Below are 27,960 nucleotides of genomic sequence, written 5' to 3'. Positions count from 1 at the left end.
AATACCCCAGCACAGATATTTTGGCCACCACTACTAATAAAAAGCTCTCCCTTGTTTATAATAGAGATAAAAGTATGGGGTGAGAGGGACAATGAAAACTGGGTATTGGTTCAGGTAAAGCTTCGCATTCCATCTTCCATGTAGGGTGAGGATGATCAATTTGACTTAATTCAAAAGTAAGAGTACCATTCCACAGACTGTTTTATCCCAGGGGTGGAAAAGACTCTACTAATAGATCCAAACAGCACACAAGGAAAGCTTCCTAATTTCAATAGAAGAGATTTCACCAGGGGAAAAGCAAATGGTAGGCACTGTCAGTTGGAATCAGTGGTGAAAGAGAGGTGAAGAGATGGAGAATAAAGGGAAAATGAAAGCCTAAAATAAACCACTAGAAGTGAAATAGAAAAAGATAAAGGATGCAGAGTCTAGACTAAAGAGGAGCGCCAAAATGAAGACAACATTCAACAGGTGATGAATTGGAGAGCATCAACTCCAAACCCTTTATTGTGTCATTATTCCCAGTAAGTACACCAAAAGTGAAATAGACAGCACAGAAAACACATAGTACAAAAAATAAATACATGTTTAAGGGTATTTTTAGGCATTAATGAAATAACATACAAAGCCATATAGAACTATATTTAAATGGAAAACTTTCTCCAGATTATGCAGAATAAAAGGCAGCTACTTTCAGATAAGAAGTACTGGAGTCCTCTATATTGAGATGTGAGGGTACTCAGAACTAAGACAGCACAAAAGTCTCTGCTTGTAGAACATGCAATTGACAACCTGACACGACTCAGATAATTAAAAATCGACTATTGCAGAGTTATTTTTGGTGCCAGCTACTCCCTGCACTAAATGAGAGAGCCTGTGGGGAAAGGGAAAAAAAGTCTGACAGCACAGTGGATAAGGCACATAACATTAATATGAAAACAGCACTGGGAACTTTATTACAGAACTGTTTTGATTACAGAACTGGTAATATCTTGATGCCTAAAAGCAAAACCCCTTACACAGGTATTTCTTTGCATGAATTAAGTACAAAAATCTCCAGTTTTTTTTTTACCGTAAAGAGTAACATATTATCTTTTTAAAATTAAATTTTAAACAGATGTCAATTTATCTGGTTGTTCCATTAGCCATTATTCATTACCATTTGGAAAAAAACTGCCACAAAAGAACACAGAAATGCTGTCAAAATATCTAGATGTGTTCATGCATTTATTTTCTATGCAATCCTGAGCTCAGCTACACTTGGCTTCGACTAGCATATTGAAACAGTACATTTTAATGGTGGGGAAAAATAAAATCAATATTTATACACTCTGGATTCTGTCACATAAATGCTAAAGATTAATTTACCATTTTCTGCAGACAAGTACCTTATTGCCACCTTACTCTGGTGAGCAGTTTGATGTCTTCTCCCTCCCATTCCACCATTTGACAAAGTCAAACTGGCATTTATCGATTTAGTGATTAACATGCTTGGCATTTCCTACTAGAATTTGTTTACTTGAGCACTTTCTGGTAGAAAAGCAGGAAAAAACCCCAAACAACAAAACCCCTCCCAACATTTATTTACCCCTTCCCCATGACCAAGACATTTAAAGAGAAAGCACCCATGTCTGCAAATTTACTTTGACACTAAAAGTTTTTAACCCATCACACTGACAGTTTCTTTCCTAACTGAGTTTGCAAAACTCCAACAAAACCCCTTAATTCATTAGCTCTGATAACATTTTGTTTTGTTGCTGACCTTTCTAAGCAATAACTGCATTATGTAAAAAGGCAACCAAACTGCATGTGCTGTGTACAAAGCTGGCAGACAGCCCTATAATTTAGCTCACTTAACAGAATACATAAAGCACAGGAAAGAGAGCCCTACAGACTGAGGTTCACTATTTCTGCACTTTGCTTGCCATCACTTAGTTTGTGAATTGCTGCAATCACGCTGGCGTGTATGTCCAATTTTTCCTTCTGCAGATTTATGAGTGTTTCTTTTTCTGCCAAGCATCCTTCTAACTGGGATTTTTGAACTTCCAGAGAAGATGCCTGCAGGTACAAACAAAATGTTATAGTTTCCTCTATTACCAACTGAAAAACACATAATACAGTGAAAGCTGAGTGAACTTAAGCACGCATTTAAAAAGCAGTTTTAAAATGACAAGCTTGTTTCAGAAATCTCCCTCAGCTGTACAGTTGGTGCACATGAGTGATTACAGCTACTGCCACACTGCAAAAGCACCAGCCCCTTTGTTAGCATTGTGCTACCATCTACATTTAATTTCAAGCACCACAACAGTTAATATTTACTGAGAACAAAAGAAGTATTTGTTATATACTGGATAACATTGCCTGAAGAGATTAAGCTTTTGCTTCCAGGAAATGGAAATACAGTAAAAGTTGGTGTCAGACTACACACTTTGCATTTGCTGATCAGTTTGCATGTAAAATGAATCTCTGCTTTGTGATTTTAGAGGGAGTCTTACTTGCAGTCAAGGATATGTAGGCTGCACTGAAGCTTGGGAGATTAGTTTTGTGGGTTTTTTTTGGTTTTTTTTTGTTAACTTTATCCTGTTGACTTGGTACAGCTAAAGTGATCTCTCTTTTGAAAAAATACACCTTTTCTTGGAGATAAAGATTTTTTTTGGTTAGAATTTCAATGCTAGAAAGGACCCCAGGTGCATTTTGCTGCATACATATGTACCTTAATTCAATGTGAGAAAGGGAGGGAAAGCAAGCTGACTGACATTTTCAGTAGTCAAAACTACCGGAGAGGAATTTGTTACATTTTGTTATTTAACATTATGCCACTGGTTTGGTGAGTTTTCTCCCTTCCCAACATTATGTACTCACACACCATGCCACACAGAGTCTCATTAGAACTTCATCTTAACTTAAAACTCAAGAGGTACACAATTAAAGTTGAGACAATTTGTTCTTGTCCACTACTACATCAGCTACTTGGTCTTTAGGTACTTAACCACCACAGTACTGATATACCAACTCTATCAATTAAACAGATACCTAAAACTCCAATCTCAGAAATGCTGGCACAAGTAATTCCTTACCTTGATACTCAGTTCTTCCCTTGCTTGTTGTGTTTCACTTAATTCCTTTCTAAGAGTATCGATAGTTTGTTCCATATCTGCTTTTTCTTTCTGTTGAGTTTTTATTTTTTCTTCCAGAAAATTTATATTCTGTTGCAAGGCTTAAGAAAATGAACACATTAAAAGACCAGATACCAAACTTAGAAAACAGATACTGCATTGGCCTGGGAAACAAGGGGCTTTTTTTATTATTTTTTTTTTTAGACTCAACATGGCTGCTAATTGTATTAATGAGTAGTGCCACCTACTGCTAAATTTTAGTGGTTGCTTCCAGTCATTTGCAGGGAGTTAAATTAAGTTCTTCTAATTTGCATTTCATACAGAATAAGTTCTAATGGACATGTTGCAAGAAGATCCTGAAGGGACACAATATGCAGAGATTCAGTCAAGTGGGGGAAATCAACTTCATGCATGCTTTCTAAAAGATTAAAAGGTGTATTTGTTTCATTCAACTATTAAATTATGTATCTCTGCCCAACTTTTAAGGTTTACAAGTTGCTCATTAAGATACAGCAGCTTATCTAGAGCCTATAATAACAACATCTAGTTAATACAGTTAGTTCTCTAGCTTCAGTGACCTTTAGGTAGGTGACTTACTTGCTATTGTGCCATCTCTCTCCTGCAGCTGTTGCTGTAATTCATTTCTGTGATGTTCACTTTCTACTAACTGTGCAGCATTCCTAAAGGTGCAGAGAAATTTTTATTTTAATATTTAATTTTAATTTTAATTATTAAAATGAGATATGCTACCATTTCCCTGTCCTAAGAAACTAAAATGAATTTTGTATTATTTCCTATTCCTGTCAAGAGCTTCAAATCATCAAACCAATGAATGTGCATGGTGTGAGCAGAAATAGATCTTATTTCCTTCCTGCCACCATGACCCAAATCACTGCCCTTCTCTGATCATGGTAGGATCTACTGAAAAGGCCAGAAACTAGTGCCTTTGATCACAGCCACAAATAATTCAAAATGCTGTGGCAGAACCAAAATTGGCATTCAACGCAAGTAAAAATTCCCTGCCATTAGTGATTAAGGATGCTGGGGTTTTAGCTCTTACTATGCTCCTGAAGAGACAATACAACTAGTAAAACCTGTTTCAGGTATTATCCCTGTATCTATACACAAAAAATACCATTCTGAACATCTCCTGGATTGTCACACAACACTCAAAAGTGACCACACCATAAGACAGTGCCAAAGCTTTTGTACAGGCCTGCTTCAGGTCTCACTAGTTTGGGTAATCCTCAGTTTCCACACTCATTTAATACAGAGGCACTGGCATCTACCAGCAGTACAGCTCTAACATGAGCACTTGACACACTCTGAAGCTAATCTACTTTTTCCATTACCAGCCAGACTAATTTCTAAGGCATATTCTACTTGCCAAGCCTAGATGGCATCCGCTGTCACTTTTGTTTACTTCTTTATCCATTTCCTATCTACCAGTTTCTAAGCTGCAGCCTCTAGCAAGAAGGAGGGATGTATATTTCCAGTGTCTCCATTTCAGTAGCAGTTCAAGAGTATCTATATAATAAACTGCTCCTCCAGACTGGCATTAACAAGGGTCAGCTTTCATCAGAATGTCTCCCCAATTACTCTGAGCTGCATATTGCACCATTCTATGTAAGCAGCCAAATTTGTTCAGTAGCAAACTGATGTATCAGTATGAAAATTTTCCATCTGAATCAGAACTCAAGGCACTGATTTGGACTGCTCTGATTACTGACAAGGCAAGAGCCTGGAAGGGTGAAGTGAACTTTCCAAGTAAAACCATTTTATTTCTCAATTGAATACAATGCATGCCTATGAACATATTTTAAAGACATCTTCTGAAAATTATGTATTCAATAAAATCTGTCAAAGTAGAGCCTATATTCCCTTAGTTACATTGGTAAAAGGTACACCAGACCTCTATTTTAAGCCATCAAAAATGAAAAATTGCAATTACTCTTGAAGAAGACATAGGTAATGATAGTTTTATAGTTGAAAAAGATGTTTTATACCATAGGCAGAATACTACCCATCATGACTTCTAATATAACTTTCAAATGTGTTCATTTAGTAGGGTTGGTTGTTATGGGTTTTTTTTTTTCCAACTTGACAACATTAAGAGAAAACATGCAGGCTAAAAGAAAATACAAGGAAATTTTTGCATGACAAAAGCATTTAGGAATTCAATGACAACCAAAATGACACCTCCACACTCTCCCAAGTGCACCTAAGAATTGGGTCATCATCTTTCTCTTCCTACTATTGCTGAAGTCTGTTGATATTCCCTCACCAATTGCTCCAACCAATTAAGAAGTAAATAAAATAAACCAAAGTCAGTAGTACAGATTCTCATAAAAAAATAAATATATAAACCAACCCTGAAGCATTTTTGGCTAACTTCACTTCTCCAATATTAGTTAAAGCACAGTTGAAAAACGGAGACTAAAGTGCTATTAAGTTTTACTGTTTCACTTGCTTTAAAAAGACTGAACTGATCTGTCATTCTGCTGCTTGAGTGATCCATTTAGTTTCATCATTGCTTCCCCTTGTTTATTTAGTGAATTGCATGTAATCTGTAGATCTTTATATTGTCTTTCAGTTGTTTCATGCCTACAAATGAAATGTAAGCATGAAATAATGTTGGTTTTGAAGAGAGCTTTTACTTTAATACTTTACCAAATAATATTTGATATGATCTGTGCAATCATCCCACTCAAGTGACAAGCAAGGTGTTTTTTGGAAGGGGAGGTGTTCAGCTGAGAGCTTTTTGGTGACAGCTGGCTGTTAGTGTGTTAGACGTTTTGGGTTTATTCTTTTTAAATCAACATACTTAGAATCATACAATCATTTAGTTTGGAAAAGACCCTTTAGATCATTGAGTCAAACCATTAATTCAGCACTGCCAAGTCCACCACTAAACTATGTCCCTAAATGCTCCATCTACACATCTTTTAGATACCCCAGGGATGGTGACTCGGCCACTAACCTTGTTCCAATGCTTGACTCAGAAGAAAACAGACAGACAAACAAACCAGCCAAGCTTCAGTGGATCCCTTACATATCCTGAAGTATTAATGATCAGGAAGCAACTTCCTTCCAGCAAAAACTTTTAGGAATTAACAAAACTATAAATACCTTTAGAAATTTGCAAAGAGCTAATCTATAACAGTTTGTGTATGTCAGCCATCTTTTAAGGGACCTTTTAAGCTAGTCTATGATCTTGTCTTGTGATACTGAACACTGAATATACTGAAGACAATGCAGTGTGTAATTAATACAGGCTTATGAGGCAGATTTCATGCTCTAAGCAAACATTATCCTGCCTTCCTACCAAAAGGCAAAGTCTATCCCCTGGTGTCAGTTAAATGATTGTTTTCAGGAAACAGCATATTTGAAGTATGAAGGCTGTTTTAAAAAGAAAGTTTTTGCTTTAGAAACACATTGTAAGGATTAGAAACTTTTGTTCCTAGCCTGCAGAATTTAAAACTGTTAGATACTAGAGAGAGGCTGATTTATTTCCAGTGAATTAGACAATACATGTTCACAAAGTGTAAGACTGCCTACAATTCAAGCAGAAATGGAGGCACTTCCACAGTGACCATACTTATGCAAGAAATCTAGTAATGGAAAAAAGTTTTATACATTTTCCTCCCTCAATGACTCCTTTATTGGCAGCAACATGCTTTCAAAATTGTCTACTAATGCTTGCTTCTGTTATTAAGCAAGAAACTTGATCTCAGTGTTACCAGTTTCTTTGCCTTGCTGACACCTAGTGTCAGCTTGTGAATTGACAAGTCAAAGCTCTCTTAAGCCTTTATTCTTCCAAAACACATTCAAATTTCAAATATTTTCTATCTTTATGTATTTTGAGTGTCTCACATTTTCTTTTTAGCTTAAGATCCCAATGAAAAAATACTTATAAATAATTCAGGACACACAATGTGTCTCCTTCCTCCATACCTCACTTTTACCTAATTTAAGTCAAATTTGGTAGAGACTTGACCAACAATGCCAAGTCCTACATTACGCAAACACACTGATGTTGGCTGTTTCTCCAGAGCTCTTGCAAGCATGTCATCAAGACAGCATGTAAGATCAAAGAGAGACACTGAGAGCATGGTATAATGCAAACAGAAAGTATTGTTAGTTCTGTGTCTTAGAGAACAACGCTCTCTTTTTATACAAAGCTTGTGCTATTTCATGAACTGGACCTTCAGCACCTACAATTCAGTTCTCATTCCACTGAAAGCTGAATATTAATACATTAATAAATTGAAGTATGTTAAATGCAACATAATTTGAGAAACTCAAAGACCTTATTGACAAGCATACAGAAGAAAAAAGAATGAACTTTTCATTTAAAAACATGACACACCATGTAATGTTGCTCTTCTAATGTGCCTAGCACATTAAAGGACATCAGAACTCTTTTCATATGAAATACTTGTTTGGAGATCCTACATGTCTTACCTCTGAAGGAGATCAAGAGTGGATTTTTTTAGTATTTCATGTTCTTCAGCAACTGCCTGCAATTTCCTGTTGTGCTGAAAGAGCTGTTCAATATCAGTCTGTGCTCTTTCAGATTCTACCTGTTGAGCCTTCAGCAAATCGTTAAGCTCTTCATTTTTTCGTTCTGCATCCTTCAGCATTGCAGCAAGAGTTCTTGCCTTTGAGTGGAAAGACATCCCCAAATAAAAAGAAAAAAAAAGCCATGTACATTAAAGGGAATGCTGTTTCTCAGGTTGTATTAGGCATGTTTGAGGCCATAGATCTAACACCAAAATGTCACTATCTACATTAAGAGAATAAATTCTCTCACCTAATATTAACTACAAATTAATTGGTTCACTAAATTGCTTTAGCTCCATTTATAGACAATGTGAGGGAAGAGGGAAGAACAAAGTAGAAGATGATACATTTTAGCTGTGGATTTAGTAACCAGTAGCACAATCTTTGATATAACCTTTAAAGAATAGAAATTATTCTCACCTTTCAATGTGCAGCCCAAATACAGACCCCACAAAAGCAAGCTTTATTTGAAAGTTCATCTCTGACCGGTGAATCAAAAGGCACAAACAGGAAACAGTCCTTTATATACCAGCAAATTTGAGAGAGAATTCTAGTAAGTGGGTTTATTACTTCTTAATATTGCTGAATTATCACTAATGCTTAACAAATTATAAAGAGCAGAGTAGGTTGGTTTTGTTGACTTCCTGTAAGGGAAAGGACATCAAAGAAAGCTCTGCCAAAGAACAGTCCATAGGAAAACAGGATGTTCATGGTGAAAATTAGGACTGCCCTAACATGCAAGCACAGCCTACAGATAAGCAGTATAGTTTTCCCATGTGATCACAGTTAAAGCCACCCAGATAACCATTACTCACTTCCACCTTGAAGCTTCTCTACTTACCTCAGACTCAGCCTGGGCTCTCTGACACCGGTATTGAGCCATCATCCTCTCAGCCTGAGCCAGAGCTACTGCCTTTACTTCCAGTAGATCCTGCAGCCTCGTTTCTTTAGACTGCATACAGGGAGAACATCTCTCATTAACATTTGCTGAAAGTACCAACTGCAGCATCCCATGCACATTAGGCTGTACTCACCGCTAACGCTAACAGCTTCTGCTCGTAGACATCCATTACATCAGATATCCTCACATCAGCCAAGGGCTCCTTCATCTGTGGAAACGTTTTCTAATCACCAATACTGAAAATTTCAATGTACTTACACAGGCAATGTGTCACTAAAGAGCACAGTAGTTTTGTGAACTCCCCCTGCCACTAGACTTTTTGAATTCTCATTTTTGTATCTGAGGCTATCTACTCAAAGATATCCACCTCACCCTTGAGAAAAGTTTGTGAGCAATTGAACTGGTTAGACTTAATAGGATTCATCTGCAGAAGACTATCAGTCCAGCACTATAAAAAGGTAAAATCACCATTCTAAAATTATTCCCCTTGGTCCAATCTTCACTGGAGAATTAGCAGGCCCCTCATAGGACACCTAAAATAATCTGCCCTAAGATTAATAGCACAAAATGCATATGGTTAAACTCCTTGTTTATACTCTGTTGCTTTCTCAACATACATATTAGGAGAAGAGGCCCAGGAAAGTTTTTCTAAGATACTGGAAAGGATGCTATTGAAGACCTACAGAACCTACTGTGTTAACCCAGTGACTTACTAGAGGACATGCACCATGTATGGCACAACAAGACCTAAGTGTTTATTAAAGTCTGTGCCTGAGTCAAGTGAAAATGCTTAGTGATTTCAGGGTATTTTCTCTTAGGCAGTGCTGCTACAACACCAGTTCTGAGCAGCTGTTCACAGATGCTGATACACAACCAAGTGCAAACCATGCCAGGTGTTCATACGTTGAATATCTACAGAAAAGGCTGCACCATCCTGAACCACTGTGTAAGAATGTTTTTTGCAAATTAACAGGAGACCCCGTGTAGCTCCAGCTCTCAGCTCATTTTTCTGTCCCTAAAGTATGAAACAAGTAGTTTATTTTCCTACTTGCAAACTTAAAATATCTAAAACACATAGAAATTACTCCAAGAAAAGCTCTAAGAATGAAACTCCCTTCATTCTCTCTGAACAGTGATACTATGAACAGTGTTTTCTCAATTATGTTTTTACAAGCATTTGGGCTTCACACAATACACAAACAGAGCTCAAGTACTGGATATTTTAAGTGAATGTGTATTTTGTTTTTGAATTACTAATTAGAAGGTCTAAGAAAAGAATCACTCAACAATTCATCAACAACTTTCTCTCCTAAAAAAAAAAAATTGAAGCACATTTTCAATCTGTCACATTACTGTGAAGCTGCTGCATTAGTGCTGTGCAGGCACCTGTGCTTGCTTTGATTTACATTAATATAAACACAGCAATGCACCCACAGACTGTCATGCAGTCCTGAAAAGAACCATCAATGGGAGCATCCAGTGGCGAGTAAAAAGTAAGCCAAGGAAGACTCACCTGACTTTTTTCACTGTTATTCTGGCATCTAAGATGGTAGCTCTCTGCTAGCTAACTGGTATCTCTCTGAATTTCACTTTTATCAGTTACAACAAAGAGATAAGAGTTGCAAAGCTAAGGCTGGAGGCAATACCACTCATACAGATATCAAGCTGTTACCAAGACACCTTCTATTCCTTTTCCCAGTTTGCATACTGTTCTTTTAAGCCAACAACAATCCATCTCTCAGTCTAAAGCAGCTACAAAGCAGCTAACTTGCTTTGAACAAAAAAGAGAAAGAGGAGATATATTCAGTATCTACCAGGATGGCCCACAAAGCAGCACATGGTATGTGGTTCCTGGTTGGGTGTTTCATTCACAATGCAAGTTACTGCAGTGGGAAGTAAAAACTGTCTTCTGAAATAATAGCAGCACCTTCCCAAGAAGGCCACAAAAGCTGAACTGCAAATGCTAGAGTCAGCTACAGCCAAAAAAGGAGAATGTCAGTATGCATGTTTAGGCGCACAAGAGATGCACTGTGCTTCTAAAGTAGCACAGTGTCTTTACTCTATTACAGGCTATTTCTTAGGAAGCAGAGGGAGGAGGTTCCTTGCATGTGTCCCTGCAAGTCTAAGCAGTTGGACTGTACGTGGCTCCTGCCTCTGCATCTGACAGCTGAGATGACTGTGAGCAAACCCACTGGAGAGAGCCCTCAGGAAGGAGCTCTACACCTTCAGGTGTAGCTCAACATAGCATCTCTGAATTCTGCTCAGGAGCTCAGTAAAACCAGCACATTCCAAACAGACAAGAATCTAAACAAAACTTAACTGTTCCACACATGGTAGTCTGACACTTGGATTTTAATTTCTATCCCTTCCAGTAAAAAAAGCGTCCAATGTTTCACAAGGGTATATAAATTTTACTAACCTCTAGTCCAGAATGAAGTTTTTGTATTAATTCCTCAATATTTGAAGCTTTGGAGTCATTACTTGAAGGATAGGATGAAGAACACCTCACTGAAGTAGTGCTGGTCACAGGTGCCTGCATTTGGATTCTCTTTGCTCTGTGCTGCATTTCTTGTTGTCTGTAGGCATTATTTGCTACAATGCTTTCACCCAGCCTGTATAAACATGAGGCTATCAATGACACAAATAGCATTGCAAGGACTGAAGATGAGATTTCATAACCAAATGAAAATTTGTACAGTCACATTTTTATTAGCACACCTTATGAAGATGTGTGTTGGGCATGTGCTCAAAGTGCCCAGAGATACAGAAAAAGGGGAAAAAATGTATCATGGCTAACCTTTCAAGACAAATACAGAATCTTATCAGAAAGGGCATAGTGCTCAGCTCTTTTTGAGCAACAGATCATATCTCTTATGAACCTGAGAAACAGGTTATTTCACCTGTTATTATTCAAATTAACTAGGCCACTGTTTGTATCAAAGAAGATGGAGAAAGCATTAGTAAGAATTTCTACTGGGCATAAAAATAAGATTGAATCAAGAAAAGGCAGAGTGCAACCAATAAACATCAGTTTTTCCTTGTCTGCAATTCTATTTTACAATACTGTATCATGTACAACATATTTGATTTTGTAAGTTTTAACCAAAATTTAAGTATACAGATAAAAATGCAATCTGTTTAAATTTGTATAGGGAAGAGAACTCAAAAGCCTAGGAAAAAGTAATTTCAGCACCTATATTCAAGTGTCAGTATGTAATTTGTGGCTGGTATTTTCAAAGCAGGTACCAATAACATGTTTCAAACAAGAGTGATAAATCAAGAGCCAATTTTAGAGGCACCAGTATAAATTTTTTGCTCTTGATAAATTCCTTAATTACTAAGCTATCCCAACCACTTCAATGAAGTGCTGTCTCAATTGCTTCCTAAGTGAGCATAGCTTATTTTTAGCTTGCATTTATAGACATGTTATTTGGCTGTTCCATTGTACAATTCCAGACATATTTGATTTTACAGATCCTTCGTTCTTTCAGCCAGACTATTCATTACTGGCTACTATAAAAATACTTCTTATATCCACAAACCCATATAATTATGGAATAATTAAGATGGCAAGAGACTCATCTACACACCACCTACTTCAACTCTCCTGCTCTTAAGCAGGTTGCGCAGGACTGTGCCTGGTAATTTTGACTCTCTCAAAGGATAAAGACTCCACAACTTCTTTGGGCAACATTTTCCAGTTTGACCTCACCTTACAGTAAATGGGTTTCTTTTCTGATATTTAAAGAAATCGAAAAGGTTTTTCCTTATATTTCAGTTTGTGCCTACATCTATCCTGTCAGTGGATACCACTGAGAAGCCTCGCTCTGTCTCTTTTGTTCCTTTCTTTTAGACATTTCAACATACTGATAAGAGCCCTGCAAGTCTTTCCAAAAGTAAATGCTCTTGCAGTCTCACCTTGTGCAGTCCCACATGCTCATCCCTCAAACTCTTCACAAGACTCACTCTAGGATGTCCATATCTCTCTTGCACTGGAAAGCCCAGGCCTGGACACAACACTACAGGTGTGGTCTCTCCACCGCTGAGCAGAGGGGATGGAATGACCACCTCCTTTGCCCTGTCATCAGGACTTTCAAGTGCAGTTCAGGGTGCTACTGATCATCTTTGCCATTCTTGAAGACAGAAGTTACATTTGTTTTCTTCTAGTCTTCAGGAACCTGTCCCAATAACCACTAATTTTCCAAGGCATTCTGGAGCTGCCTTGGAATGACAACAGGCAACTTCCGAAGCACTCAAGGGCACATCCTGTCAGGTCTTCTGGACTTCTGTACACCCAGTTAGTTTAGATGTTCAGTAACCTGACCCTGTGCCACCCAGACTACGTATTGCCTCCTCTAGGCTTTCCCACTGCTCACAGGGACATTGCTCTGCCTTTAGGAATTCTTATCAGTGAAGACCAAACAAGGCATTCAGTATGTCAACTTTTTCCTTGTCCTTTGTTAACAGGTCTCCTGCTCCACTCAGCAGAAAGGCATACATTTTCATGTCTGGCTTTTGCTGCTGATGCAATGGTCTTTCTTGCTCCCTTGACATCTGTAAGGTTCAACTCCAGGTTGTGATAGAATTTAAAATTTTATATCTTTTATATTTATATAAAAATTGTTTGTTTTTTTTTTCTTTAATTTATTACATCTACCAAAATAAGGACTCCATCAGAGTTTCTCAATACTTTTTCCATTGTTTAAACCACCTTAAATACTATTTGAACTTCCATCTGCCTGTGTCTTACCCTAATCTTTCTTGGAAGATACTGCAAAAGGTTGAACAAAGCTTTAGGAACTCAAGAATGACACACCTGACAAAGTTCATTAGAGAGAAATCTGACAGTCAGATGCACCCGAAGTTCCAAGCACAGATTTCAGACAAATGAGCACAGGGACAGGAGTCAATTGCTCCTCTGTTCTCTAGAATCTGACATAAAATGAACACCACCAACACTGCGATGACTTCCTCTGGCCTCCAGGATCACTGCGGTCTCATAAGTGCACATAAAGCAGAAACAAGACAATTTTTCTGAAGTTTCTGCGTCTGATGAGCTGAAAATAGTAGTCCAAAAAACATGAATATCACTAACCCCATAAAAATGTCAAATCTAACCAGAGTATCACAAAAATACTTACGCTACAGTAGGAAAATCTGGTAAGGGTGCAACCTCAAACAATATTTTAAGCCCCACTTGGACCCGCTCTCCATGGTCTGATGTTAAAGCAAATGTCAAAGGTGTAATCAAGCGCTGATCCTAAAAATAAATTAGTTTGGTCAAAACAAGACACAGCAGACAACAACAACAAAAAGCCCCACAAAACACAAACTACCAAAACATTACAAGGCCCACGAGCACAGAAATGCTTTATTCAAAACCTAAGTTACCTTCTTAGAGTTTGCCCTTCTAAGTTTCTGAGCCTGAAGTCCACAGAAGACATGTGATTTAAAAAGCAGTCTATACTTCTGAGTATTTGAAATCGTATTTTACATTAAATGCAACCCAAGAGGTAAAGAGGCTAGTTAACTCCTGCAAGTTTTCAAATGCTTGATACCCAACATAAAAGGTCACTAGCAGAAGTTATAAAGATTAATTGTGGACTGTAAAACTCATTGTTACCCATTCAATTACACAATTCCCATTCTAGAATGAAAAATCTCCAAAACAGCAAGAAGCGTTTGACTCTCTGGACTGCTTTTCCATCTATAAAGTAATTTATTAAGGCATCATCTGACCAGAAACTGTTTTGGCCATGCAAAGCTCCAAATTAGATGTACATATTTAATAGTAACCAACCCCAAAAATGATTATATTGTTGTGGTAATTGTTTTCTAGTTTGCTACCTTTAAACTGCAGTCACAATGCAATCTTAAAAAGATCATTCTTACTAGGCAGCTAAAATATTATTTCATATGCATTACCAAAGCAAATGACTACAGTAAAAGCAAACTACTGTTATTTTAGAAGAATAGTGAAACAACCTTTAGGAATTGTGCATAAGGGACTGCACTTTCCTAGAAGCTTTACCACTTCAGAAATAACCATGAAAAACATTTATAACTAAAACTACTGTAGTGCAGTGACACTTTATTTCACAGATACATTTCATAAAACATTTTAAAATCATACCTGTAACGTTTTGTAGAAGCTGACCTTCATACCAGGTACATCCTGCTGCAATCTGCTCATAAGATCAAGTGTTTTCAAAATAATATCAGTAGCAAGTTTGCTTTTAAACATCCAAGTAGAAAAGCAAATTGGGTGAAAAGAAAAAAGGGTGAGATATGTCAAATCAGCACTGACAAATCCAGTCAATTAAAAAAAACCCTAATAAATACCTTCAGAAAGAAACTAAATATATCTAGCAAGGCAATGATGCTAGAACCAAAGAGATCATACTGAGTTGCCTGAACGTGTGCCTGAGCTTCTCCAGCATGTCAAGGATGGCAACAATGAAGACCAAAAACACCAATTGCAGTTGAAAGCGAGGAGGGTTTAATTATAGGTTCAATTAAATTTCACCAGGTTTTGGCCAGTGAAACTGGCTATAAGTTACAGCTATAGCTAAGCTGTAAGTTATAGCTAACTTATAGCTATATTTTAGCTACAGCTAGCTTTTACCTATAATGACAATGTGCTGAAAGAAACGTGCATTTAATTTTTAGTGCAACAACCGCCCCCCCATAGTGATGTGTGATATTTTGGAACGCTGATTGCATAAAATCAAATTGAGAAATCACATACCATGAGTAGTTCTAGTGAGCTTTAACTTGGATCAGTCTGAACTACTGCATGAGGTTTAAGGTCATTATTCCACATAAGTGGATCTCCAGCTTATGCCAAAAACATTACCTGAATAAACTGACCAGCAATACTACTTTTTATTCCACAAAATACCAAGTTTAATTTAATACCAATATTGATTTAAATGGTACTTTCAACCACCACATTCTTTCCATTGCAACAATATCACAACTCTCACACCAGTCATGCTTAATTAGACTTCAGATAAATATGTGTGCTCACCACATTTTAGAGTCCACCAATTTTGTCCCAAAGCCAGTATCAATCCCACAATAAGGAAACTGGTGTTCTATCAGACATGTGCATTGGCTGGCAGTCAGCACCTTCGAGACATGCATTTTCAGTGTGTCATCTCTGCAGAGCAGTAGGCAGAGTTAAGAATAAATTCAATATACCTATGCCTAGTTTTTGGCACCAAAAGGCAACATTTTATAATAATAAGGCTAGGGCACAAAAGCTACGGCATAAAAGCACAAGAGCCTCTAAAAATGCGTGTAATACCCAACAACAAAAGCACTTAAATCATGCCTAACAAATCAAATAAGCTTCACTTCTCAGTTAATACATACACTTATTGGAAACAGACAGTGAAGGCAAACCTTAATAAAATGCGTGGCATAAATAAGCATAGTCAACAAAAGGCAGGGGCCAGGCAGTCCCTAATACAAGACCCAGTCACCTAGAAATGAGCCAGCAGACACTTCTCCACAGAACTCAGCTTAAACATAGGATTACATCCTGCAGTCATGTCCCCCTTATTAAACTTACTGTGGGCACTAAGGACTCAGTGAGGACTATAAAACTGTGTCATTCCATGTTATTTTTCCTTGTTTCTCCTATCTACATTTGTATCATATTTGGCTGGGAGCTGTACTTGTCTTAGCTAGGCAACAATACTACATGGATCAAGAAGATGTCTGCCCAAATTCCCCCCACAGTTTCAACAGAAAACACTCATCTTTGTTTTTGATCTGTAAAGTGCATCTCTTCTGTTGAATAGCCACAACATTTTATCCTGCACCAGTGCATTACAAAATAATTTCACAGCAATTAGAAAACTACTTTAGGTCTTGCAAGATGACACTCCTAAGTAAAATTAGGGCAGTTATTGTCATTAGAAGCTATTAAAGTGACCCAAAGTGAACATGCCTTTAATATCTTAGAGCAGATCATGGTGGTGGAATAATAAATCAGTTGCCAAAAAGCACATTAAAAGGATATTTGTGAGGACATTAATAGCCTTGACCATTCTTTCACACTTTTTCTTCACTAATAGCTCATCCACAATCTGTTCTGGCATCTGAAGATGATCAAGAAGAACAGGCAGCAAAAGATCCATAAAGTGCTCAGCTGATTTACCATTCTTGTTGTTAATAACATCCTGTAGTAAGGACATTTTATGTCAGTATTGAAAAGTACAGCACAAGGAAGTCAAGCTTACGACACCCCTTCCTGCACCAGTCTGTGTTCCTGCTGTCCCAGCCTCTTGCTATTTCAGGTTTAAGATGGCTGAGCAGTATCATACTGGAGGAGGAAGTTTACAGGGAACAGAAACAGCAGGAACTTCCTCATTCCTTTAAGCCCTAGAAAGGAACTCTGATAGTGTTCTACCTATATCATGACTTCAAAAACTGCCTTGTCTTCCACTTATAACACAGACATATTTCTAAAATACTCCATGTCTTTAAAAGAATGGCTGTTTTATGAAGTATGTTTATTCCAACATAACTGTTTTACAATGAACTTTATTATAAGTATTTTGTATGTGCCATTTTTCAAGTCAAACTATAACAGTTGATTTAAAATAATTTAAAAATAAGAGCTATTAAGAAGCTCTTTAAATTCAGTTATCAGTCTTTTTTTACCTCAAAAATCTCTTTGAGTAGTTGCATTGCTAGCCCTGAACAGTCTTCAGAGCCTTCCAATGGTTGGTTTGACAAGTGCACCAATGCAACAGATGGTTCAAAACTCTTTGAGCAAGTCACAAGTCTGGTGTTTGCAGAGACTGGCAAGCCAGCTGGTTCCAGTATTGCCTGGCGCAGGGTGTGACGCAGTTCTAGCACAGAGCAGAAGGCAAGCAGCAGCTCTAAGATCTGTGTGAAGTGAAGAGTTCAAGTGCTTTTAAATCAAGAACTTACACAGAAACTGCAACTCTGTAACACAAGTCTAAAGAGATATGTAAGTTCTATGCAACTCCTTTTTGCACCTGAAAGTTTTCTGAGGAATAATTTTCTTTCTTTAAAGCCAAGTCAGCAGCAGAAACAGTTCGTTGGATTGGTGAAGGCTTGTGACAGTATTCAATGTATTGCATTCTTTTATTCTGACATGACTGCTGGCTAGCAATACAGTAAAAGTATAAACATGTATTCACTCAGCACGAAGAAAGCCGTCAAAGAGAAAACATTCTAAGACAGGAATGGATGCACATCCATTCTCTGAGCATGCACATAGAGAAAACCACCCTGGAAAGCTCCATGTCAACATGCCTCTCTAAACCACATAAACAACAGCAAAACCACACAGAAATATATCATCTATTATTAACTGGGATGTGTAACACATTCATAGAAACTCCAGATCTGTTTCACAGATATATTTAGCCCCAACATTTCATATTTTAGCCTTCAGTGACAGCCAGTGTTTCATTTACATAAGGTGATAGTGACACAAAGCTGAATGTAATAGTTTGATGCTTAAACAGAAGTGGCATCTCTTTGTTCAGCTAAGGTAAGAACACTTATTCTTACACATTTGAGATTAGCATCAGGGTTCCCTGATCACCAGCTGAAGTCTGAGTAGTAGTTTAGAGAGCAAAGTGGGATACACTGCATTCCTGGTAGATGCCAAAATTTCTTAATAGCCAAAGCACAAAAGGTGTTTATATTGGCTTTTTGCCTTTCATTTGTTGCCTCAAAGCAGACACACAATCTGGTAAAACATTACAAATTCAACCTGACAGCCTTTTGAATAACTAGAAAATATAAACTTGTTGAATTCTCTAGGTGATTTAAGAGTCCTGAAGACAGTGTATTTAGTGACCAACCCTTGTACACAAGGAACCTATTTATAGTAACAGAAGAGAAATTAGATTAGGAATGTAGCCTCTTAGCCTTTAACTGAAAAAGTATAAATACCTTAGATGATGAATCAGGATCCCTTCCATGAAGGAGATCTAATACTTGACCAAGACAAGTGGTGAGGTGCTTGTATCTACAGCATGCATAGAGAAGAAAAAAATTATAAAACTGAAATTTCAGCACATTTAGAGATTTACACCAAGTGATGAAAGTGCCCTATTCACCTTCTTACCCCCAAACACTTCAAGTGCAGTGATGGTTTTCATAGTTTAATTTCTATTTGAAACAGCACAAGCATTGGAAATATTTAAAGTTATTTATCACTAAGAATTAAAGTAAATTCCTTAAAATAATTTATGATTTTTCAGCTATGTTTACTGCTTGCTTGAGATTGAAAATCAGCACCTAAATTCTGGTAGTGGAATTTGCAGAACTACTAGTCAAGCTCTCCACAGAACCACTCTAACCACCCCCACCCCCAATAAAATTATTAATTCATACAACTTCAACCATATTATTCTGCTTCAAGATTATATAACACTGTAAAAGGCAGGATAGCTACTCATCTTGTTGTCTGATAACCAACACTGTCCAGACAAAACATTACAGAACAGGGTATTCAATATTCCTTCAGTGACAATGAAAAAAAACAGGCTTTAAGTCACAATTCTGTGTCAAACTAGTAACCCAGCAATCCTTTAGGTTCAGATATAGCAATTATAATCAACTAGCAACATTCAAAAAGCATCTTGGGATTTTTTTTTTTCCCTAGTGTTTGGTTTAGAATTCAAATAGCATACAGCAAAGAAACTGATCTAGAGATTAGGAAAAATACTTTTAGGAAACGGAGCCATACCTGGTAAGATAATCTGCAACTTTGGGGTTCTTCATAAGATCCATGAGTAAATCAACAGAATATTTTCTTGTTAGAGTATCTCCATTTACAACAATATTGAATATTAACTGAAATGTCTGATGGATATTTCGAGCATGAAAGAGCTGAAACAAAGACAAAAGTTATGCATAGGTACATACTTTGCTGGGTGTCTTGCTTATTAAAACTAGCTGGAATTAGGATTTTATTAGGCCAGTGTGACAATTGGCTTTATCTACAACTTAAGAACAGAAATAACTTCAAAGACACACTTACTTTTTCTCCTACTTCTTCATTTAGGGTAAGGCTGGATAACACCGAGAGTGCAAACACAACCATAGTCAAACTGCTGTGGGCCAAGAAACTTATTAAGGTGCGGTAGAAACTCTTCACGTTACTCTACAGCAAAAAGGAGAACAAAGATATTACAAACCCACCAAATTTACAGGTTTGACATACTTATACATAAGCTATACAAATAATGAATAATACAAAAGATATTTGGTATGGCAACAGTTCTCTAGGAAAGCTATTTCATTGTTCTGCTGCACAATACTGGCATTGATGTTAATGTTCTCTTTTCAACCTATATAAGGAAAAATGAGAAAAAACACCCCAAAACAACAGAGAACCAACCAAGGAAGAAATTCCATCATTAAAGAAAGATGAGAAAGACATTTTGCTAAAGCCCGTAAGAGAAAATGATCACTGAAAATTGACTCCTATCCCTTCTCTAATTAATGATCAGATCTCACAATAGTTTCTCCATTTTTTGTCCCTGCCTCTCTTCCAAGGTAAACAGAACAACATTTGCTTTTATGTAGATTAATTTCTCTTTCTGAATTAAAAAATAAAATGTTTGCACTGATTTATGAAGACACAGGAACCAAGCAGTTCAGATATGTATATGTATTTGAGGGTTCAAGGACTCTGACATGAAGATCAGTGCTATTTTATTGATTTATCTTTTGAAAAACTAATCTCCTTTTTGCTTACCAAAATTCCACCTATAATCTTTATGTTTTAATGACATTTAGTTTTTTTCTATGGAAGAATGATTAGATTTTAAATTCACTTTTCAGCTGCAGAGAACAGTTGCAAAAACCAAACACATAACACAAGCCAGGGTGCAAGAACACAGCAATGAATCAAGGGAAAGAGGATACCCAACTTCCTGTTCCACTGGTTATTTTCTCCAGCATGGGAGAAACAACTGCCCTTAGGCAGAACAAGCAGGTCAGGGTTATCACTGCTGAAAGTGTTAAAGAAGTACTAAGGTAATTACCTAGTAGAGTTAATTAACTCTTACCCTTAAGCTGGAGAATCATGACACAAAAGCAAAGCTCTTACCGAAGATTTTATTTGACTTTGAATAGACAAGTTGTGACGACAGAGGTTTGCCAGGAGTCCTAAACACGGTATTGTTAACTCATCTTCAGTGGATTGACTTAAAAGAAAAGCCCAAAAGATGTTTTCATTGAAGCATCCTGAATTTAATTACAAGAAATTGTAGGGTTGGGGCTGGGAGAGCTGGGTGGTTGGGGGACTTCTATTTGGTTTTGTGTCTTGGCAAGAGCTTGTTTTTTAATGAGACACCATTTCACCATGCAAAGCAAAATTCAGACTGTAATCCATGCAGTGGGGGCAGCTTTTAACTGAGTACATCTGAAAAACCCCCAAAGTATCAGAGATCACTGCTATCAGAGGTTGTTTATTACATATAAGTTTCATTTGATTTCTTACAAGACCACTTGAATCAAATTTTTATTAATCTAACAGGTCTGCTCCTAGTGATAAGCATGAATTTCCTCCTGATTTTTCTCTTTGTTAGCTCCCTGCTCCCAGAGGTGTGGAGGTGGGCTGAGGCTAATTAATATTCCATCACTCAAAGTCCCATAATTGCTGCATCTGACAATCTGCAACAAGTACATGGTTTTCAAAGGAAAGTCTGTTAACTTCAGAGCACAGCTCACTCTGGAGACCAGATTAGTACAGTATTCTTATGGCCTTCAGAAAGTTTAGAAACTTAGCTTGCTGTTTCCCATAAGAAAAGACACTGAGTACACACTTACACATGATGCATTAGAAACAAAATTAATCCATCGATGTTGGCACCAGCACAAAAGATGGGAACGTTGTAGGTTAGTCTCTGCAGCAACTGAATACCCTGAGGAAACAGAAAGCTGTTCATGTGCTTGTCCTACACCATCTCAGGAGGAATGTTACAAAAGATCAAACTGAAAGGACAAATATCAAGACACCACAACTGAATTAATTTTCAGACTCTAACACTGATATAGCAGTTACACAAGCTGCTGCAAGCACATTGTAATGTCCTAACATACTGATGTAATTAGTAAAAGCCTAAAAAGATTATTAAGATTTTATTTTGACAGGTGAGTTACCTTTTCAGCCCATTTGATGCCTTAAGTTTTATCTTTCATATTTTTCAGATTCTGTACTGCCTTGGTGTGTAACTCAGCTTTATACTAAGTGTTAGGAAGTTCTCTTCACAGGATAGATAGACAATTCTTTTCCAGCTTGGGAACCAAGGACAACTGTTAGTTACCAGTTTCAAGCCCAAAGTGCATAAACAACAGTGAACTGAAAAGAGCATATGTGGAGGAAGGGACTTCATTAACCTGAAGCTCCAACTGGACAATTAACCCCAATATGTAAATGGACCAAAACTTATAAAAGTGTGAAACCTTGTGACCATTTTGGGTCCATATTGGGTGTAGCCCTGGCCAGGCTCTTGTACTGCCCAAGGTGTATCCTTTTAAGGCCTTTTAATAAATACCTTCTTTATTTTTTATCTCTGTCTAGTCTCTGTTCCAGGTCAGCCTCTCAAGGCATCACATCCAATTCTCCACCTCTGCCTCACCAGCAAGTTCTCCATCCTGTCAGTTAAACAGGCTTTGTCCTACTGAAAGGTCTAGAAGTTTAATCAAAATAAAAAAGCACTTTGCAAGCTTGTATAATAAGGATGCCTACAGAAAAACAGGTTTGCCCTAAAGACTGCCAACAGGTCTAAGGGTAGCAAAGTCCTTCATACAGCACTGTTAGCACACTTCACATAACTGAAGTCAATACACTCAAACATGACAACAATCACAGCAGAGGTTAGCAGTTAAAACTAAACCTCACCATTTAGATATCAAAGAGCTTCAAGGTCTTAAGATTGGATCTATCTGGTGACTACAAAATCTCTCCTATTGACTGGCGAGTCACTTGGATCCCTAGATCCCTTGTGGTACTCCTAGCGCTTTGAGAAATACACAAACCACAGGAAAAGAGATCTTTACTGGATGCCTGACTTATTTTCCACACAAGAGCCACAGGACTACTAGTAAATGAATTTTCTGCTTTTCAGAGAAAAGTGACAACAGGCAACCAGCAAGTGCTTGCTGAAAGCTTAGAGGAAAACCTGTGCATATTTGAAAATAATAAAGAAACCTTTAAGGACAGGTTAAAATTGGTGAGTTCAAACTGATAATCAGACAGACATTCACTGTAAGCTTTGATTAGTACAGTGCCTGGCATTCACTGGCAGATAGCACTGACCAGAAAAAAAGAGGCCACACATGCTCTGCAAACCTCCCATAAAAACAGGCAGCCATAGTTTTCCTTTCACTCCTTACATTTACCTGTCAAAGTACTGATTAGACCAAATGATCTACAGGCTTGTGTTATTAAATGGCTTGTGTCACGAGAAACAGCCAAATACCTCAACTGGAAATCAATCTTCTGAGCTCTCAAGCAATGACTTCTTGAAATAATTTTTAAAAAGCAGCATTTTTTTTTGGTTGGTTGTTATTTTTGCTTCGTGGGATTTTTAGGGGCTCTTTGGTTAGAGCAGGTGAGAAGCACAGTATGATTAAAGAGAGTACAAAGAACTCTATAAAATTGTTAAATTTCTGTCATACCCACCTCATACAGCAAATAAAGTACACAGCTAAAATCAACTGCCCTTGACACATTATTTCCAAGAGAGCTTTTGAAGGGTTATTGTATGCATACATCATAATGTTCATTAGGCAACAGTAGCCAAACATTGTCAAGCATTAGTTCCTTTACCTGTAATAAGACTGGATCACTCAGATTAGTAGAACTTCGATGAACCACTCCTGCCAGCACACTTGTGAGATTGTAGGTGTCCTGGAGAGCTTCTCTAGTCTCTGTGTCTAAAGCTGAAATTTAGGAGTTATTAGCAAAAGAAACTGTTGTATTAGCTACCAGTTGAAGCAGAAGCCAAAGTCTCTGAGCAGTTCTTCACCTATGTTTTAAAGGTAACTACAAACAAATGACAGCTCCTACGTTCTTGCCTCTCTACCTCACTTTTGGACCTACAGTTAATTATAACACTAATCCATTTCCTTAAGATGGTTGGACACTAAAAGAATAGTCTTCCTCCTCCCTACCAAATTTCAGTTCTGAGATCTTGAAACCTGCACTTCAAAGGCTTAGATCTTAAAGTCAATGAGCTCAGTTTCTTGCCTTATGCTATGGTGGAAAGGTAGACTCAAACTGATAACCTGATAGGGTTATCTAGCATTAGTTAAACAAGTAAATAGAAGCCAGTTCTGCTTAGGCAATCCTCAAAGAGTTGTAGCAAACAAGTAGAGCAATAGATCATTTGGAAGAGGACTTAATTCTTAAAATTTTCCAGAACCCTATAACAAATATAATTTTACAGTAATTGTTCCAAAAACATAAAAGGAAGCTCAGAGAGGCTTACACTCCATGAATCAGAGAAGATAAACAAGGGAGCATCATAAAGGACTCAAATCTTGAATAACTACTCATATATGATAAGAAACTAAGCAGTGATGGGATAATTTTTCTCTGTATATGTAGGTTGTGCTCTGAGCACAGCACTCCCTGGACAATGAAGTCCCATTTCCATGAAATAGAGGGGGAAAAAAAACCCCAAAAAAGGCATCTCATTATACAAGCAAAAGGCAGTAGAACCTCTTTTGCAGTTGGGAAACTTGATGCACATAGGTTGGGCTATTGGAGAGCTCACACTGCCAGCAAACACTCCAGTGGGAGAGGTAAACAGGTGATGACAGTTGAGGATTGTCGCAGACAGGTAAAAGATGTTATAAAACATGGTTTAGGCCCTGCTATGCTAGCTAAAGCTAGCAGTAGCTTCCAAGTTCCCATGTGAAGAAATTCTAAGGATGAGAATTTGTTTGCATAACGACCAATTCTTACAGAGAAAAATCAGTGGAACCTGCATAAACAATAGATCTGTGCCATGAGAATCCACCAAAGAAATATGTAAACACCTGTAGATGGAAAGAGTCTCACACAAGCACTTCCTAACCAATGAATTAAAGAGCAAGAAAACTACTAGCCAGTCGGAGTTGAACATGAGGTCTGTGAAAACTGTGTAAAAATAGCTATGAGAATAAAGAATTGGCTTCTTCTGCATGAGGAAACAGAGTCCCGACTGATTGTTATTACAACAGAGGATATGACACCACTTCTCCTTGTCCTTGCATGTCCTAGCCAGGTTCCTCACTTTTCCAGCTCCAAAAATAAAGGACAAGAGAATAATTTCTCACCCTTCCCAGTGGATAAATTCTGACAAGCATGATCATTGTCATTCACAGGGATGACTTCAAATCTCCTTCTCACTGCAAAACTTCTTAACAGGTAGCTTAGCTAAGCACTCCATTACAATGAAAAATACTTTATCTTTCACACCTCATGCTTCTTTCAAGACATTAATTACCCACAACACAGAATCAGCATCTCTCTTATCTTCCCTTGCCCAGACAAAAGATAAAAAGTTCAGATGCAAACCTTACCTAGCTGTGATAGCAAACTAACCACAGACAAGACCAGAGAAGGGTTTATATTAGTGTCCTCCAGAAGCTCTACAAGGCAACTGAGACATTCACTTGGTAGAATCTGGTTTGAAGCAAAAAAACGGGTAAGCTTCAGTCCAGAGATAACCTGGAGATGAAAGGAGAAAAACAACCTTACTTACTCAACTGCAACAATGTAATTGACACAGAAGATGAAGCACAGAGTTGCATGAAATAGATTTTGTCCTACTTGACAAACTGAGAATGTGTCTACTAGGACATTTATGTTCACATCTGCTGGGGAGGAAAAAAACCGGCAGAAATAGAAAAAATGTGTTTTTCATTCCTTTATACTTGGAAAGTGCCAAGTTTATTTATTTTGAAAGAATAACCACGTGGCAATCAGCCTGCCTTCCAAAGGTCTGGACAGGGACCCAAAGGTGGCAGGATGGTGGAGGATCTGCAGCAGCAGTCAGTGCTGTTTTGGGAGGACTCTGTGACTGGGATGAAAAACTGGAACCTGAGCTAGGGGAACCCTATATAAGAAGAGGCCAAAAATTATATACCTTTACACCAAAACAGGTAGACACAATTTATATTTTGCATATGGGAGACACATAATGTTGGTTTTGTGTATTCCCTCTGTATCTCTTCACAAGGGATATAGGGAAGAAAGCAAAGTGAGATACTAACTCTCACATAAACGTTCTAGCAATTAAAATAAATCTGTATTTGAAAAGGTAACTTGGAGATTAATTCAAAGGCCACCACATAAGTTGTACACAAAGTTGCACCTGAAGATCAGAGAAATGAACTGGTCCACCTCCTTAGTGAGAACACGTTTAAATACGTGTTGCACGGAAGTGGAAAACTCCAGACGCAAAACCATTTCGTCATTCACACGCTTTTTTTTTAAGCGGTGAAACAATTCATGCGACCCAGAATTCAGGGGATAAATAAAAAATTAACCCACACTATCTACTTGCCCTGGGTGCATATAGACTCACAACGCGCTTCTGCAAACGCACAAACACACCACAAAACTTTATAACAACAGACACCACAGCCACAGCAACACCCGGGCGCCGCTCCCACCTCCAGGCTGCGCTGCAGGAGCGCGGCACTGTGCGCCGTCCTGGCGGCGCGGTACTCCGTGGCTGCGAGGAGCAGAGCCTTCATGCAGCTCGGGGGGTCCATGGCGGCGCGGCCCCTCAGCCGCTCCTCTCGGCCCTCACTCGCATTTCCCGCCGCCGCCGCCATCGTGACGCAGCGACCACTGAGCGCCGGCGGCCGCCGCGCGGCAGCACGGGAGGCGACGCCGCCGCCGCCATCTTGCTTCAGGGAGGCAGGGGCGGGCAGCAGTCACGGCTTGGGGCGGGTGGCCCCGAGGGGAGGAGCCGCGGGGTCGGGGGCATGCGGGCGCTTGGATCCGTGACAGCAGCTTTAGGGGCGATCCAAAGGGATGCTTTTCCTAAGCGCAACACACTTTCCATGTGTGTGTTCGCGGGCAGCTGAGTCTTTTAGCCGCCCAGCCTCTGGAGGGCTGCCTCCGATTGGAGCTGCAGTCGCTTCCCACCTGGCGCCCACAGCCCCGCCTCGCCTTCTTGCTGCCTTTCTAGTTCCTATTACCCTTTCCTCTCCTAATCGGGAGGGCTTACGCCCGGCCAGAAGCCAGCCTCCCTTCCCGCCCATGGCTCCCTGGCCTTTCTCACGGGAGGGGGAAGTTTTAGCAGTGCCGTGGCGATGGCGGGGGTCGAACCTGCGGCCCCGCGACCCGACCGCTAGTCCGCCTCACACAGCGGCCCCCGCAGGCCGGTGAGGGCGCAGCGCCCGCTCCCGCTGCCTGCGCTGCAGCAGGAATCCTTTCCTCGCACCCCTTGCAGCTGGAGCGCCCCGGGACGTCGGGATCGTACCTTTCTTGGACCATATTCTTCCTTACACCATGTGCTCGAAGGTCGAGGGTACAAGAGATTCCGCGCCCCCACTGCTCAACCGCCCTACATGGACAAACACCCCGTCACCCAGCCACCTTTCAGATGTCGGCAGGTGGATGCTGCTGTGTGAAGCTTTTGAATGAATATATTTTTTTCTACTCGTGCACAGATTGTTTTCTGCCGTATTAGGCCTGCAAACGTGTAGGAACGTCTGTATCGGCCTCTGTATTTTCCTATGCTGTTTATAGGACAAACATTGCCATAAAGGACAGGCGAGCAATGAGAATGTAATGTAAATGTCATTGTGTCTCTTTTTCCTGTTTTAAGTCCTTGATCCTTCCTGTGTCCCCTTTTTCACACGACTGCTGCAAGGGAACGCTGGGGAAGTGACTGGAGTCACCCTCAGTCCTGGATTCTGCACCAGGAGCTACGGCCACCCCGACCTGTGGTGCAAGTCTGACTCCAAAACCTGCTGTCAAGTGCCACCTGAGAGTCACCACGGCCAGGCCCTTGTCCTCTGCTGAGCCATCAGAGTCACTCAGTCGGCACCATAAGGCACAGGCTGGGATTCCTTGTCACTCGGCCTTTTCCCAAGGCTGAACATCAGTGTGACGGAGTGAGCACCTGGGGGACTGTTGAGACTGTCATTTCAGAAAAACTACAGTGTTGTGCTTTGTTGAGGACCGTGCTGCTAGAGGTGGGGTAGCTCAGCACAGCAGTTCCTCAGTCAAGTACCTGTGATAACCAGCTATCAGACAGGCTGCTGCATTCTGCAAGTGAAGAAACACATCAGTTATGTGCTGGGGTGTTTGTGCAAGGGCTGGGGTGTTTGTGTCCCATATTCTATTTTTTATAGATGACTACTTTCTTTTCA

At 39.0% G+C, this 27,960-nt stretch overlaps 1 protein-coding gene across 3 annotated transcripts; it reads right to left on the bottom strand.

The window, feature by feature from the left end:
• Positions 1 to 472: 472 nt before the first annotated feature.
• CIP2A (cellular inhibitor of PP2A) lies at positions 473 to 26,395 on the bottom strand. Of its 3 annotated transcripts, XM_064410573.1 has the most exons (21): positions 26,248 to 26,395; positions 25,153 to 25,300; positions 23,414 to 23,526; positions 21,409 to 21,503; positions 20,687 to 20,783; positions 19,613 to 19,735; positions 19,319 to 19,461; positions 18,520 to 18,595; positions 17,251 to 17,478; positions 16,607 to 16,766; positions 15,608 to 15,749; positions 14,711 to 14,810; positions 13,719 to 13,837; positions 10,997 to 11,189; positions 8,711 to 8,785; positions 8,518 to 8,628; positions 7,578 to 7,774; positions 5,595 to 5,717; positions 3,711 to 3,793; positions 3,075 to 3,214; positions 473 to 2,055 (listed from the first exon to the last, which is right to left on the bottom strand). In XM_064410573.1, the coding sequence occupies exons 1-21, from the start codon at positions 26,347 to 26,349 to the stop codon at positions 1,885 to 1,887; spliced, it is 2,739 nt and encodes a 912-aa protein (XP_064266643.1). In that variant the 5' UTR covers positions 26,350 to 26,395; the 3' UTR covers positions 473 to 1,884. The 3 variants fall into 3 exon arrangements, with proteins under 3 accessions (XP_064266643.1, XP_064266641.1, XP_064266642.1); XM_064410571.1 differs by lacking the exon at positions 5,595 to 5,717 and having other exon boundaries at positions 26,248 to 26,394; XM_064410572.1 differs by lacking the exons at positions 5,595 to 5,717; positions 26,248 to 26,395 and adding an exon at positions 26,126 to 26,164.
• Positions 26,396 to 27,960: the final 1,565 nt, after the last annotated feature.

This window comes from Passer domesticus, chromosome 2, assembly GCF_036417665.1.
Source record: "Passer domesticus isolate bPasDom1 chromosome 2, bPasDom1.hap1, whole genome shotgun sequence".
Classification (NCBI taxonomy): Eukaryota; Metazoa; Chordata; class Aves; order Passeriformes; family Passeridae; genus Passer; species Passer domesticus.
Note: the sequence above shows the minus strand (reverse complement) of the source record. Positions and strands in the feature narration are given on the sequence as shown.

Excerpts from the sequence above, each read along its gene's own strand:
- CIP2A (XM_064410573.1), bottom strand. The coding sequence starts at position 26,349 with ATGGACCCCCCGAGCTGCATGAAGGCTCTGCTCCTCGCAGCCACGGAG. Across the intron at positions 21,504-23,413 it reads GTGATCCAGTCTTATTACAG|GGTATTCAGTTGCTGCAGAG; the intron begins GTAAAGGAACTA and ends CTGTTTCCTCAG. Across the intron at positions 8,629-8,710 it reads AGAAGCTGTTAGCGTTAGCG|TCTAAAGAAACGAGGCTGCA; the intron begins GTGAGTACAGCC and ends CCCTGTATGCAG.